Source organism: Neolamprologus brichardi, chromosome 23 (assembly GCF_056152115.1).
Source record: "Neolamprologus brichardi isolate AB-2024 chromosome 23, ASM5615211v1, whole genome shotgun sequence".
NCBI classification, from domain to species: Eukaryota; Metazoa; Chordata; class Actinopteri; order Cichliformes; family Cichlidae; genus Neolamprologus; species Neolamprologus brichardi.
In genome coordinates, this window is record NC_142125.1 from 18,759,754 (window position 1) to 18,775,227 (window position 15,474).

Below are 15,474 nucleotides of genomic sequence, written 5' to 3' on the forward strand. Positions count from 1 at the left end.
TGAAAGACTGAAAACGCGCGTGAGCTGCTCAGGAGGCAGAACAGGTGGGAGGGGGGAGGAAACCACCCCGGTTCACCAACGATATTCTGCCCTCTCACGTCCCTCACTTTAATATAAGCAAACACGTTGGAGTGGAGCACAGGGCATAGATGCTGATAGATACCACAGTTGACTCTAGATTTGGATAAAATAAAACAGTCAAAGTAGCCAGTAGGCTTTTATTTTGAAGGGCCAGAACCAGAAGCCAAGGTTTTTACATGCCATTTTTATGGAAATAAGAAGCTTTCTTAGATTTTTTTTTTCTAATCTAATTAAAGTTTGCCTAACAGGGGGAGAGAAAAATCAGACAGTGATAACACAACTAAACACAAAATACAGGTTCTACATGAAGGCGTTTAATATTAACGGGGGGGGGGGGGGAATCCAAGCCTACACGGCACTGTGTGAAAACATTGTTTGTTTTAATCTAATAACTGATTGGGCCACCCTTAACAGCAACAACTGCATTCAAGCACTTGTGATAACTGGCAAAGAGTCTTTTACAGCACTGTGTAGGAATTTTGGACCACTCATCTTTGCAGATCAGATTCAGTCACATTGGAGGGTTTTCAAGATTCCAGTCAGAGCTTGATTGACTAGGCCACTTGATAATAAACACCTTCAGTTAGAAACTCCATGCTGTGTTTGCGCTATCTTTGTCTGATATTTAAATTTGTTTGATGAGATGATGTGAAGAACATGCAAAGAAAAGAAAAGAAAAGAGCAAATCAGGAAGGGGACAGCGATTTTATGCAGTGGATCACAGAGATGGGATCGTATTTTGTACTGGCTTTTTGATACATAAGGACATTAAAATGGCAGGTACAACTGCAACTGTTATGAGCAAGGACTTGGTGACAGTGGGAAGGAAAAGGCACGTTTCAACACAAAGTAACAGTCAGACTCAGGGAGGGGAAGTCATCTGCTGTAGGTCCTAATAACGAAACTCGTACAGTAACAGACGCTTTGTGTTGAGATGAAAGCAGTAAAATTACAGAGTTCTAGTTACCCTGTGGCGGACTGCTGACATGTCCAGGACACTTACATGCAGCTTTATGGCACAAAGCCGTGTTTTTGTTGCTTCAACATGATAATTATTTGTAATAAAGGTTCTAGGACCGTCACTGAAACAGACCAATCACTGTGAACATGCTGTGCCAACATGTCAGCATTCTTTTAATGAGTAAAAGAAAAACAAAGGTTGTCCAAATTGTTACTGAACGTTTCCGTTGGGACTCCCCTTTTTAATTTTTCAATTTATTTTTGAACACATCATGGTTCAGAGGTTGATCAGCAGAGGCATGAAGAAAAGTCTTGTGTTTTCCTTTTGAGCTGTGTGCCTCTGTGGCATCTGCTCATGTGTGACTCAGCAAGTGGTTTCTGTTCAAACAAATTAATAAATGTCAAGCGCAGTGCAGCATTCTTCCTGTGCTGATATGAATCATTATGTTCAACCAGTTGTCTGTTTCTCTCTTTCTTGCTCACCTTTATAACCAAAATCGTTTTAGCAACAAAGTCTTTATTTAATACACTTTGCATCTCCATCTTAAAATAGTTGCAGAGGCCACGTTAGTCTTCACGAGTCCCAGCAAAAGCAACAAAAATGTCTTCTTCATCATCTTTTGGCTGCTCTCTTTAGGGGTCTTGACATTGGATCATCAGCCTCCACCTCACTCTATTCCTAGCTCGGTCACCAGTCCTGTCAGTGTCCTCTTTCACTACATCTATGAACCTCCTCTGAGCTCCTACTCTTCAACATCGTTTGTACAGTACATCAACTATCCCTCCTCTGCACATGTCCAAACCATCTCAACCTTGCCTCTCCGACTTTGTCTCCAATTCACTCAACCTGAGTTGGAAACAGTGATGCCAACAAAACGACAGGAGGGCAATGAAAAAAAATCTGAGCACTGTGTCCAATCTGTCTCCACATCACAGCAGGTCTCACTTCTGCAAACCTTTCCATTTCATTCTTTCTGTGATTCTTCTTTCACAAATTCCCCAGAGACATTCGTCTCCACCCTGTTTGTGCTCTCTTCTTCACAACTAAATTAAATCAAGTATTGCAAATATAAATATATATTTTAAAACAAAAAACATTCAGTTCCAAACCCAAATTACACTGGTTCATCCAAAATAGAAATCCTGGTGTTTGCATGGATGAAAAATAGTCCCAAAGTGACAGCAACCAGCTCTAGGGTCAACAAGACTTTGTGGCAAAAGGAGGTTTGTGTTTAATATTTGTTTTCTGCTCTCATGCCTTTGCCGAGATATTCAGTTGCTCTTTATCGATAGAAGAAAAAGATATACTGTATACAATGTGAAAATAGAATTTTCAACAAAAGAACAAGGGGCGCAGTTTGTTTCAAATTAGAGCTCACAGCCTCGCACATGTGGGTCTGTAGAATGACCACTCGGTAGCTTTCTTATGATGCTGCTTTATTGAACATGTGTCCAGCATGGGTAATAACAGCACAACAACAAGTATGGCAGCTAAGAGAAGAACTGCACATCGGCAGCCCTGCCGCAAAGCATGCCATGGTGGCGTAAAGCCTCAACGCCCACCCGCTCGACACAGGCAACCCAGTATATGACAGGTCTGCAGCTTATTCTTCTGAGCTAGTTGAAGTGGTAGAAAAGGAATAAAACGAGGACGCGTAAATCAGTCAGTGAAGTAAATCAAAGTGTTGTTGCGATTCACTGTTGCGATTCGTCAGAATGTGTCTGTGATTTTTTTTTTTTTTAAATGCTTTCTTTAACAAATAACTCCCACGGGCAGCCGTCTGTCCGTCTACAGTTCAGCTTGTGCCAAAAAGTCACTTCCGAAGTTTTTTTATAATAATAATAATTTTCTATAGCGCTTTTCAAGGCACCCAAAGCGCTTTACAATGCCACTATTCATTCACTCTCGCATTCACACACTGGTGGAGGTAAGCTCCAGTTGTAGCCTGGGGCAGACTGACAGAAGCGAGGCTGCCATATCGCGCCATTGGCACCTCTGGCCAACACCAGTAGGCGGAAGGGTAAAGTGTCTTGCCCAAGGACACCTCTCTCTCCAAGAGAGAGAGGCCGGGGATTCGAACCAGCGACCTTCCGGTTTCAGATACGCATCCCAAACCCCTGAGCCACGGTCGCCCAGTAACCTTTTAATGTCTGTCTTTACTTCTGTTACCAAATAGACTAGATTAACGAAAGGGTTTTATATAAAATTAAGAAACTACCTGTTTTACAAGTATATTTGTGGCTATGCGTTATTGTACCACACAACTTGCTCATAGAACTCGGATCTTATTGTGGGACGTTTTCAGCATCCCTCCCGGACAGATCGCTCTTAAAAGCACATTTTTTTAATATCTAAAAAATGTGCTTTATTTAACATTTTTAATATCAAAAATATTTTTTTACTTTTTGATAAAAAGAAAAAGTCACTTTACCATAAACTAACTGCAGCTTTTGCAAAAGGAATATTCTTTCTGGTTCAGTTTTTTTTTTTTTTTTTGGCAAATACTACAGGTGGTCAGGGTTTCAATCACATTTTGCTGGGCTGTTGCTGTCTAAAGTTGAACTATTTTGTATGAAGGATTTGTATGAAAATGAACGATTTTTAGTATCATCCAAAGAGTGCGAGTTTGTGTGTTCTGTCTTTGTCTGATCTCTGTTCGTTTGTTTGCTTTAAGGGAGTGAAACACCCACCCGCAAACAGAAACCACCTCAGTAACCGGCAACGGTCACGGCCGACTCTATCGAATGTGCCCCACTTCAGGGCGCACCGTCTCTTTCATCATTTCTTGTGTGTCTTTTTTTTTATTAACTTTTACCAGCAAATGTTAAGCGGTAACCTCATCGAAAGCTCACCTCTTTTAAATTGTTGCTTTTTTTTCTTTGTTTTAAATTGTATCTCTGATAACATCGTGATTGTGCCAAAACCCCTGGAGGCAAACTGTTGCCAAAGCCAGGTGTGTTTGACTTTATAAGACGGTTAAAGGCAACTTAACTCCGAGTAATAAAACAGGATCTCAAAGCACTGCACTCAAACAACATAATATATTAAACATATAATAATATAAAACTAACTTTAAGTATGACGTATTTTTCTTATACTCTTTCTGACCACATGGCCCTTTAGAATAAAAGTCACAGAAACTTTCCAATGAAACACAAGCTGAACAACTCCAAACATTAATTAGATCAAGACGTAATTAACGAAAGAGAAAAATTAAGCTTACTGTTGATTCATACAGTGAAGAAGAGAAAGAAGACTCTGCGCTCCACATCTGAAAGACTGAAAACGCGCGTGAGCTGCTCAGGAGGCAGAACAGGTGGGAGGGGGGAGGAAACCACCCCGGTTCACCAACGATATTCTGCCCTCTCACGTCCCTCACTTTAATATAAGCAAACACGTTGGAGTGGAGCACAGGGCATAGATGCTGATAGATACCACAGTTGACTCTAGATTTGGATAAAATAAAACAGTCAAAGTAGCCAGTAGGCTTTTATTTTGAAGGGCCAGAACCAGAAGCCAAGGTTTTTACATGCCATTTTTATGGAAATAAGAAGCTTTCTTAGATTTTTTTTTTCTAATCTAAATAAAGTTTGCCTAACAGGGGGAGAGAAAAATCAGACAGTGATAACACAACTAAACACAAAATACAGGTTCTACATGAAGGCGTTTAATATTAACAGGAGGGGGGAAAATCCAAGCCTACACGGCACTGTGTGAAAACATTGTTTGTTTTAATCTAATAACTGATTGGGCCACCCTTAACAGCAACAACTGCATTCAAGCACTTGTGATAACTGGCAAAGAGTCTTTTACAGCACTGTGTAGGAATTTTGGACCACTCATCTTTGCAGATCAGATTCAGTCACATTGGAGGGTTTTCAAGATTCCAGTCAGAGCTTGATTGACTAGGCCACTTGATAATAAACACCTTCAGTTAGAAACTCCATGCTGTGTTTGCGCTATCTTTGTCTGATATTTAAATTTGTTTGATGAGATGATGTGAAGAACATGCAAAGAAAAGAAAAGAAAAGAGCAAATCAGGAAGGGGACAGCGATTTTATGCAGTGGATCACAGAGATGGGATCGTATTTTGTACTGGCTTTTTGATACATAAGGACATTAAAATGGCAGGTACAACTGCAATGAAGAGCCACAAAGGTTTGCATTACAAAATTCATAAACATAATGAACCTCAAATTAGTCCAAAAATCACAAGAGGACAACATGAAAGCCTCACAAAATTTAAATTACAGACACAAAGAGATGAATTACTATATGAAGGATGTTACAGTCTATCCAACAGGTGAACATAATGCAACATTTCGAGATATGAGGCAGAAAGAAGCCACTCAAAATTTTAGAAAGGTGAAAAAATACATTTAATATACGTTGACCCTTTGTTAGCACCTGAAACAAATTTTATCAATGGAAGATTCTTATTTTTGAAGGCTGGAAATATTAAACTTTGTGAGACAGTGAATACCAGCTGGTAACAGTAAAGTACAAATGTACTGTTCACCAGCCGCAGATAAACATTGTTACTACTAATGATGGCAGTCGCTTCCAGAGCATTAAGGATGGATCAGCTCCCCAACTGCTCCACGTTTCATCCTACTTTGACTTCAGGAACTTCATGCAGTACGTATCCCACACCTCCCCAGTGCACCAAAGAAAGAAAGAAAGAGGGCAAACACGGGATTGATCTCTCCTTAAACATAGGAGACACATCATCTCATGGTTTTTTTTTTGTTGTTGTTGTTTTTAATTCTTACTAAAGAGATGTACCAAAGGTGCTATCAGTGTTGTACTGCAAGTATTCACCAAAATTTAACTTCATTGGCAGCTGTCATGTAGTGGAGAGCCAACATTGTGATTTTAAAACGCTGCATAAACAAGATAAGGATCGCGTTTACAGTTAGCCGCATGGTAACAGCCACCAACTGGTTGTTTGGATTCTGGTGGCATGTCATTTAATCTCAATTTTTCAAATGAATCCACTAAAACTTATCCAAGTACTAAAAACTATATTAAATTCTTGTAAATAAAAGGACAAGAATTATCAGCTACATAAATATGTAATACATTTCTGATTAATAACACTCTTTTCTAATTCTGTCTTGTTCCCAGTTTGGCTCAAGCTGGCAACAAACAAATGAGAGTTCACACACAGCTTAATTCCATTGTCCAGTTAAATTAAATGAACATGCAATACAGTGTGCTTTATTCAACCTTTAAAATCCATAGTCGGTGGCCTAGTGGTGATCGTTTTTCCCAATCATCCTGCAAGACAGCCTGTGGGACACGAAGTGGCGGTTTTTGATATGGGTGACATGGGCTGTTACCAAGGGCGGTGTTCTGGGAATCTATCCTACCTCACAAACCATCCTACCCGTTGTTTCTGTGCATATGCTGTGCGTAACACAAACCCCTAATTTACAGGGGGTTAGGGTTGATTAGTCAGAAGTCGCGTCAAATTATAATAGGGGTAGGAAAGATGTGCCAAAGTAGGTCGGTTTCTCAGAACAGCGGCATCACGGGCATCGGCAAAAGAAGTTTCTTGCACCCATGCTGCCCTGACATCATGCCAGCGCATTTTGGGGATTGCATAGGCACCGATCACCGATCGGACAAACCTGAATTCATGAACTAAATCATCTGTAAACTTTGGAAACGTGTTATTTTGAACTGAAAAATAAAATGTTTTGGATTTAATCTAAAGATTTATTTGAACTTAAGTACAGAAGCCATTTTTAATTTCCTATTTGCACATCGTTTTTTGTTTAAATACTAGTAGCACTTTAATTTGTTTTACCTAACATTTGTATTCTTTTAATTTTTTATTCTTACAGTTCTATTGATTAATGTTAAAAATATATTTGTCTATCTTTAAATTCTTATGTTTTATCATTAATTTAATTTGCTGTGGGATGAGACAATAAGGTAGCATCACGGTTGGGCACACTTGAGCAGGTGAGGTGGAGCCTAGAACAGGAAGTTTGTCTACAGGAAGTGGCAGATGAGAGTTAGTGAGATAATTATTGACTAATCAAAGAGTTAATAACCTGAAAGGAGCACAACTTGAGATGTCACATGATTCAAATCAGCCAGGCCTTTATTTTGAATGGACCCACAAGCCCAAGCTTTTTCTTAAATGCAGTGTTTTTCTGCAAATAAATAAACACAATTATAGATATGGTTTTTACACTATTAACAAACCAAGCATTGTGTTTGGCTTTATTTACAGAAAAAACGTATTTATTTTACTCCATTTGGTATTGTAATCGATTAATGGCAATTTCCTAAATAACTAATTTCTTAGACAAACATCAGGACAAGTTTTAAGCTTTTAACACTTTAATTCATCTATTTTCTTGCATTTGGTGCTGCACCACTGCTTTACATAGCAATGCTGTTGCAGGGAGAAAAATAACTGGAAGAAGCATTCTTATATCTTTAACAGTCTAACAAAAGTTTGCCTAACAGAGGGGGAAACAGAGGATACAGTATTGGACCGTAGCCTAAATCCAGGATAAAGAGGTTCAGTAATTGTAATTGTAATTTTAAAGGGTCTGAAGGTAGATGAGATTGTCTGAGGAGATTCTGTAGAAGGACACAGTGCCAGCAAGACAGTCCACATACACTGCAACTCTGTTAGAAACAGAGGAGGAGGAGATGCTGCATATTTTTTGCTTACTGTGCCACACAGAGTAACCATTGTCAGAGCACCTCAGACTCCAAGATTGATCATTTGATCCAAACCCACAGTCTGTATGTGTCCTTTCCTTCTGATTCCTCTGTAACTCACTGATGTTTCAATGTCTCCTCTCCACTCGACCTCCCAGTAACAGCGACCAGTCAGAGGATCTGTGCAGAGCAGCTGAGGACAGTCATCAAATCTGTCTGGATGATCAGGATATGACTGAATCTTCTTCACATGTGTCACCTTCCTGTTGTTGTCAGACAGTTTGAGGTTTTTATTTACTGTGTTTGTGTCGATTGTGAGTTGACAGGAATCTGATGGAGAGAACAAACACAATACAGCTGCAGTTATTGATCCATCATCTGTTCATTGATTGACACTTTGATGATGACTCCTGACATCAGAGATGTGAATGAGTGATGTGACAGTTTGAAGATGGTTGAATGTGAGCTGCTTTGTTTTCATGAATCACATTAAAAACACACTTACACTTCCTCAGACCTGGTGTCAACCATTGTTCTCCAGCAGGCTCCACCCTGAAAGGAGGAGGGGGGTCAGACCAGCACAGTCTCTTTCAGCATGCACACATGGACATTACATCGCTCTCATACACATAGTTTATTATTCTCTAAAAGTAATAGTAAGTGAGGAATAGAAATAAATGCTTTCATCATGGCCAGAGTGCATAAAAAAATAACCACCTAAGTGCCAGATTTACTAATGTGTTGCTTCAGTCCAAACTCAACAAAGTACTGTCAAGATTTGCAAGATTGCATGTAAGACGTGGGAACTGATATTTTTTGCACTAACCGCCTTGCATATAAACTTCTGGAAGTTCCTTTCTAAAGCTGCAAAATATGGGTGAAAAAACTACTTAGATCAACTGTGCAAACAGGTGTACTAATGTTTGCGTCATGCAATATACTGCTGTTTGCGCCAATATTTATTTGACATGGCAGCAATTATTGCTTGCACACGTAAAAGTGTGTTCTAGAAAAGAGAGATGTTTGTCCACTTGTGTCAGTTTATTTGAAATGCCAGAAAAAGCTCTTTTAAAACATACATATTACGCGGCGACCTAATTCTAAACTCGCTCACTGAACTCAGAGATGACTTGGGACCTCCGATTAAAAACTTTCAACTCTTTCATTTTTGGTATCAGATTTTCTGTGGGAGAAATTTCACAGCATGAACAGTGAGGTTCAAAGTGAAATGGCTGAAGAAAAGAGGATGATAACAGTAACGACTTTGGACCCTGTTCTAAAAATAATAAGGCCCTTATTAGTCATCATGCAAATTCAGCTGCTAGCACTTTGTCAACATGTGAGATATTAATCACACACACAAACTTACAAAGAGGTCTGCAATCTGTAAATCTTTTTTTTTTCATATTTCATCTTTTTTTTAAAGATCCAGCATGGAAAAATAGTGGTGGTACGTTAAACACACAGTGTAGAATTAAACTTTTGTCAATCGGGGATTCACACAGGCAATCGCATCCACACCTACAGCAGATTTAGAAAGCCCGACAACATGACAGTATTTCTTCCTCCTTTAGACACTGTATGTGATTTCAACAGGCATCTCCATACCTGATATCCATTCTCAGCTGCTTCAGCTGCTTCAGCTGCTGCTCTCCTGGCTCTCCTGGATGGTTATAGCTCAAGTCCAGCTCTCTCAGTTGGGAGTTGGAGCGCAAAGCTGAGGCCAGAGAAGTGCAACTATGCTCTGTGATTAGACAGCCTGACAGCCTACAGACACACAAAACAACATGACAGTGATTGCCCCATGTTATTGTCCAAGTCTTCACTGTGGTTCACATTGTTGTGTGTTGTGTACACAATTAATAATGTACAGATACAGATATATCATCTTTACCCAAGATGCAGCACCTTCCTGTTAAAAGTTCTCCACAATCTCACAATATTGTGACAAAAATAATCTTATATTGCATGCTGTTGTCATACCCCCAGGAAGTAGGTCCAATCTACAGACTATGGTGTGTATATATATATATATTTGGACAATGACACAAGTAAACTATTACAGATATATAATGGACATGGACATAATGTGTAGACTCTCAGCTTTCATTTCAGGGTATCCACATTCAAACTGGATGAAGGGTTTATGAGTTTCAGCATCCTTAACATGTCCCAACATCTTTTTAAAGGGAGCAAAAGTAATTGGATAATTGACTCAAAAGCTATGTCATGGGCAGATGTGGGCAATTTCTTCAATAAGTCATTATCAGTTAAGGAGATAAAAGGCCTGGAGTTGTTTTGAGGTGTGGTGCTTTCATCTGGAATATTTTAATGTAAACAGACAACACGCAGCCAAAGGAGTTCTCCATGAAGGTGAAACAAGCCACCTTTAAACAGTGAAAACAGAAAAAACATATCCAAGAATTTGCTACAATACTAGGACTAGTGAAATCTACAGTTTGGTTCATCCTGAGAAAGAAAGAAAGAAAGAAAGAAAGAAAGCAAGCACTGGTGAACTCAGTATTGCAAAAAGACCTGGACATGCACAGAAAACAGCAGTGGTGGATGATCGCATGATCATTTCCATGGTAAATAGTAACCCCTTTCACAACAGCCAATCAAGTGAATAAGACTCTCCAGGAAGTCGGCGTATCAATATCTACCATAAAGAGAAGACTGCATGAGAGTAAATACAGAGGATTCACTGTAGGGTGGAAGCCACTCATAACCCTTAAAAATAGAAAGGCTAGATTGGACTTTGCTAAAAAACACAAAAGAAATCCAGTACGGTGCTGTAAAATCATTCTTTGGACAGATGAAACTAAGATAAACCTCTACCAGAATGATGGCACGAAGAAAGTATAGAGAAGGTGTGGAAGACCTCATGATCCAATCATACAACATCATAAAACATGGCAGAGGCAGTATGATGGCTTGGGTGTGCATGGCTGCCAGTGGAACTGGGACACTAGTGTTTATTGATGATGTGACACAGGACAGAAGCAGTAGAATGAATTCTGAGGTGTTCAGAGTCGTACTGCCTGCTCACATCCAGCTAAATTGATTCAGTCAAATTGATTGGGTGGTGTTTCATAATACAGACGGACAATTACCCAAAACATACAGCCAAAGCAAACCAGGAGTTTATTAAAGCAAAGAAATCTAATATTCTTGAATGGCCAAGTAGGTCACCATGAGTTCAAGACTTTGGCATTTTCCTGCCAGCAAATGGGTTTCAACCAAGCATTAGAAATGAACATTTTATTTTCAATTATTTCATTTGTCCCATTACTTTTGAACCCCTGAAATGAGAAGATTGTGTTAAAAAAACAATTTAGTTCCTCACCTTTTTTATGCAATCTTTTTGTTCAAACCACTGAATTAAAGCTGAAAATCTCCTCTTAAACTGCATATGATTTGTTTCATTTAAAATTGATTGTGGTAATGTCTGGTGTCTGTGGAGGGAACTGAAACGTTGAGTTGCCAAGTAGCAGCCAAGAAACTTATAAGATTTAGAGAGTTTTTCTAAAGAGGACTGGAACAAAACCCCTCCTGAGATGTGTGCAAACCAAGTGACTAAACTACAAGAAACATCTTTCCACTGCCTTGCCAACAAGGGTTTGTCCAAATACTAAGTCATGTTTTGCTTTTGGATTGAATACTTATCTCACTTAATTTATAACTCTAATGTAATGTGTTTTTTTTTTATTTTTTTTAAAATTTTTGGTTGATATTCTGTGTTCATTCATTTAATCAAATGACAATACAATTATAAACTATTAGTTTTTTTGTAAGTGAACAAACATACAAATTCAACACATAATTAATTCCCCTCAATGTATATCAGTTACCCCTAACCCTTGTTTTCACTATGCAGTTTTATGTAACAGAGTCTCACGGGTCTCTCTAAAACATGTATATTTGAATGTGCAACCAAAAGAGGAATTGGACAGAATTTTTAAACTGCCAGAACGGGATAACTGGAAATTCTTGGTGGTAAAGCTGCCCTGTCTTGTTGTTTAAGAATGACAGAAGGTTTAGATAAGCAGAAATATTTATAGACAGATAATTTCAGAAAATAGCTCTTGTTTGAAACAATCTGCTGAATTCTTACCTGAGAATGTGGAGATTACACTGCAAACTCTTCAATCCAGAAGATAGTAACATCACTCCTGAATCCTTCAGATTGTTGTTATTCAGGTGCAGCTCAATTAAATTAGAGGACTCCAGGCTAACTGAGGATAGAGCGCCACAGCTTCTCTCTGAGAGGTTACAGCCACTCAGTCTGAAAAGATAGTAATGTAACTTTTGTACATTTTTATTCATTTATAAAGATGGCAATGCATTTAAAAATATATATAACTTACAGAGCTTTATTGGAAGCTTTGACCACTGGCATCAGTCTCAGAAGAGCCTCCTCTGAAGCAACGTATTTCTTCAGGTCAAACTCATCCAGATCTTCTTCTGATGAAAGTAAGGTGAAGACCAGAGCTGACCACTGAGCAGGAGACAGTTTATCTGTAGAGAGACTTTCTGAACTCAGAGACTGTTGGATCTCCTTCACTAGAGAACGATCATTCAGTTCATTCAGACAGTGGAACAGGTTTATGCTTTTCTCTACAGACAGATTCTCATTGAGCTTTTTCTTGATGTACTGAACTCTTTCCTCATTGGTCTGTGGACTTCTTGTCTGTGTCAGCAGGCCTTTCAGGCGACTCTGATTGGTCTGCAGTGATAGACCCAGAAGGAAGCGAAGAAACAAGTCAAGGTGTCCATTTGGACTCTGTAAGGCCTTGTTCACAGCAGTATTGTAGAAGTCTGCCCCAGTTTGTTGTTCTTCCAGCAGATTGACTCCAGAGTGGATGAAAGTCAGATGGACATGAAGAGCAGCCAGAAACTCCTGAACACTTAGATGGACAAAGCAGAACACCTTGTCCTGGTACAGTCCTCTCTCCTCTCTAAAGATCTGTGTGAACACTCCTGAGTACACTGAGGCTGCTCTGATATCGATGCCACACTCTGTCAGGTCTGATTCATAGAAGATCAGGTTTCCTTTCTGCAGCTGCTCAAAAGCCAGTTTTCCCAGAGACTCAATCATCTTCCTGCTCTCTGGACTCCAGTGTGGATCTGTTTCAACTCCTCCATCATACTTGACCTTCTTCACTTTGACCTGAATCACCAGGAAGTGGATGTACATCTCAGTCAGGGTCTTAGGCAACTCTCGCCTCTTTCTGGTTTCTAGCATATTCTCCAGAACTGTAGCAGTGATCCAGCAGAAGACTGGGATGTGGCACATGATGTGGAGGCTTTGTGATGTCTTGATGTGGGAGATGATGCTCCTGGACCGCTTCTCATTAGTGAATCTCTTCTAGAAGTATTCCTCCTTTTGTGGGTCAGTGAACCCTCTGATTTCTGTCACCATGTCAACACAGTCCGAAGGGATCTGATTGGCTGCTGCAGGTCGTGTGGTTATCCAGAGGTGAGCAGAGGGAAGCAGGTTGCCCTTGATGAGGTTTGTTAGTAGCAAAACCACAGAAGTGGACTCTCTGGGGTCAGTCAGGATTTCTGTATTGTGGAAGTCTAGAGGAAGTCGACACTCATCCAGACCATCAAAGATGAACACAACCTGGAAGTCTTCAAAGCTGCAGATTCCTGCGTCTTTGGTTTCAGTAAAGAAGAGATGAATAAGTTCCACCAAGCTGAACTTTTTCTCCTTCAGCACATTCAGCTCTCTGAAAGGGAATGGAAATATGAACTGGATGTCCTGGTTGGTTTTATCTTCAGCCCAGTCCAGAGTAAACTTCTGTGTTAACACTGTTTTCCCAAAGCCAGCCCCTCCCATAGTTAGTACTTTTCTGACTGGTTGTTCTTTTCCAGGTGGGTCTTCTAATCTTATTGTTGTTTCTGGTCTGTATGGTTTTCTTGATGCTGTTTCAATTTGTCTGACCTCATGTTCTTGATTGACCTCTGCAGTCCCTCCCTTTGTGATGAAGAGCTCTGTGTAGATCTGATTCAGAAGGGTTGGATTTCCGGCTTTAGCAATTCCCTCAAACACACACTGGAACTTCTTCTTCAGGTTAGATTTAAGTTTATTCTGACACATGATGAGGAATCCTAAAAGAATAGAGAAACAACATTTTGTGTATTCAAACACATGCTGGAACTTGTTCTTTAGAGTAGATTTAAATTTAAGATGACACGTGTCAAGTGCTGCTAATAGAAACACACAAATATGTATGATTTTTGGACTGTTGTGGTTGTTTTATTCAATTTCGGATGAGCTTTTTTTGTTGTCCATCCATCTATTTTGTGCCACCTATCTAGGTCCAAACCATGGGGGCAGTCTAGGTGCAGATGCTCATCCCACCATCACCTCAAGTTCTTTTGTGGAGACACCAAGGCTTTCCCAGCCGAACCCTGATGATGGTGCGTGCATATACATGATCTCCACGTCTGTAGATTCTACAATGTAAACTTTGTAAGCGGCCAGTACCATTTCCAGCGTGTATATAGACTGTGCAAATGCAAAAGTTTCCACTTCTCCAAAAATACGTAGAAGTTAACAACAGTAATAAATGGACCAATCACAGTAGTTGCAGGCTGCATCAGCACAAGTTGTAGGTACATTTTTAGGGAGATGCATATCAAGTTATGGCTTAAGTTATAGTGTAGGGTTTCGGAAATGTTGTAATGTACCTACAACATAAATTTAAGATAGAGACATGATTTCCACTTAATGTCAATATAAATTTTGATTCTATAGCACATTTAAAAGCAAAATAGGCTTTTTTAAAGCAAAGCCCATGAGGGAGGATGCCAGTTTCCATTACTTGTATCCACAGTTTTATTCTTTTAGCCTCTTGGCTTGCCTACAACTGTCTTGGACCTGGGTGTCTTCCAGATAGTGAACACTGTTCTGTTCCTCATAGATAAAGTCTGATAACCACAACAGTCCAATAAGAGAACACAATTCAAGTTCAGATTGGACAGGCCATTCCGCCCAGTAAAATATAAAAATAGTATATGAACAGTAAAATCCAAGGGAAGTACAATGAAGTCCCCAGCTGGAGTAGGTTTTAGCACCATGAAAAGGCATTTCAGGACAATCCCTCATAAGGAAACATCATTTTCATTCATCAGGGGAAATATCAGTGAACCGGGACCTAAAAGCCAAAGAGGGCAACTCAAGAATGGATTACAGTCAGATCACTTCTCCAGGGAAAATTTCTAAACTGGAAATGGTTAAACATAAATGGACACACACACACACACACACACACACACACACACACACACACACACACACACACACACACACACACACACACACACACACACACACACGAGAGACAAAGGTTAGTGCTCTAACAAATAACGCAATAATTGTATTAATAACAAATTATTTGATCTCACCTAAATGAGCAGATGGCCCAGAGGACAAACCTAGCTGACAGGAAACTGTAGGATCAATGGTTCGAAGGTGACTGATCATTATCCTGCAGGCTTTTTCTCCCTTTTTCTTCACGGTGTCAATGAAGTCGCGTGCCTTGTCTGCTCTACTTTGGTTTATTTCCTGTATCCTTTCTTTCTCCAACTCATTCAAGACATTGTCTATTACAAGGGCTTCAAGTAGCTGTGTGAGATTTTCTACTGTCACCCTCTGCACAAACTGTGTTCGCATTCTGGCAAGCTCCTTCTCTGTGGAAAGAAATATAATAAACTGAAATGAATAATTTGTTTTTGTTTTG

At 39.6% G+C, this 15,474-nt stretch overlaps 1 protein-coding gene across 1 annotated transcript; it reads right to left on the bottom strand.

Annotated features, from left to right (window-relative positions):
• Positions 1 to 13,094: 13,094 nt before the first annotated feature.
• LOC102781885 (protein NLRC3-like) lies at positions 13,095 to 15,407 on the bottom strand. The gene is made up of 2 exons (XM_087835851.1): positions 15,140 to 15,407; positions 13,095 to 13,840 (listed from the first exon to the last, which is right to left on the bottom strand). The coding sequence occupies exons 1-2, from the start codon at positions 15,405 to 15,407 to the stop codon at positions 13,095 to 13,097; spliced, it is 1,014 nt and encodes a 337-aa protein (XP_087691977.1).
• Between the last annotated feature and the right edge of the window lie 67 nt (positions 15,408 to 15,474).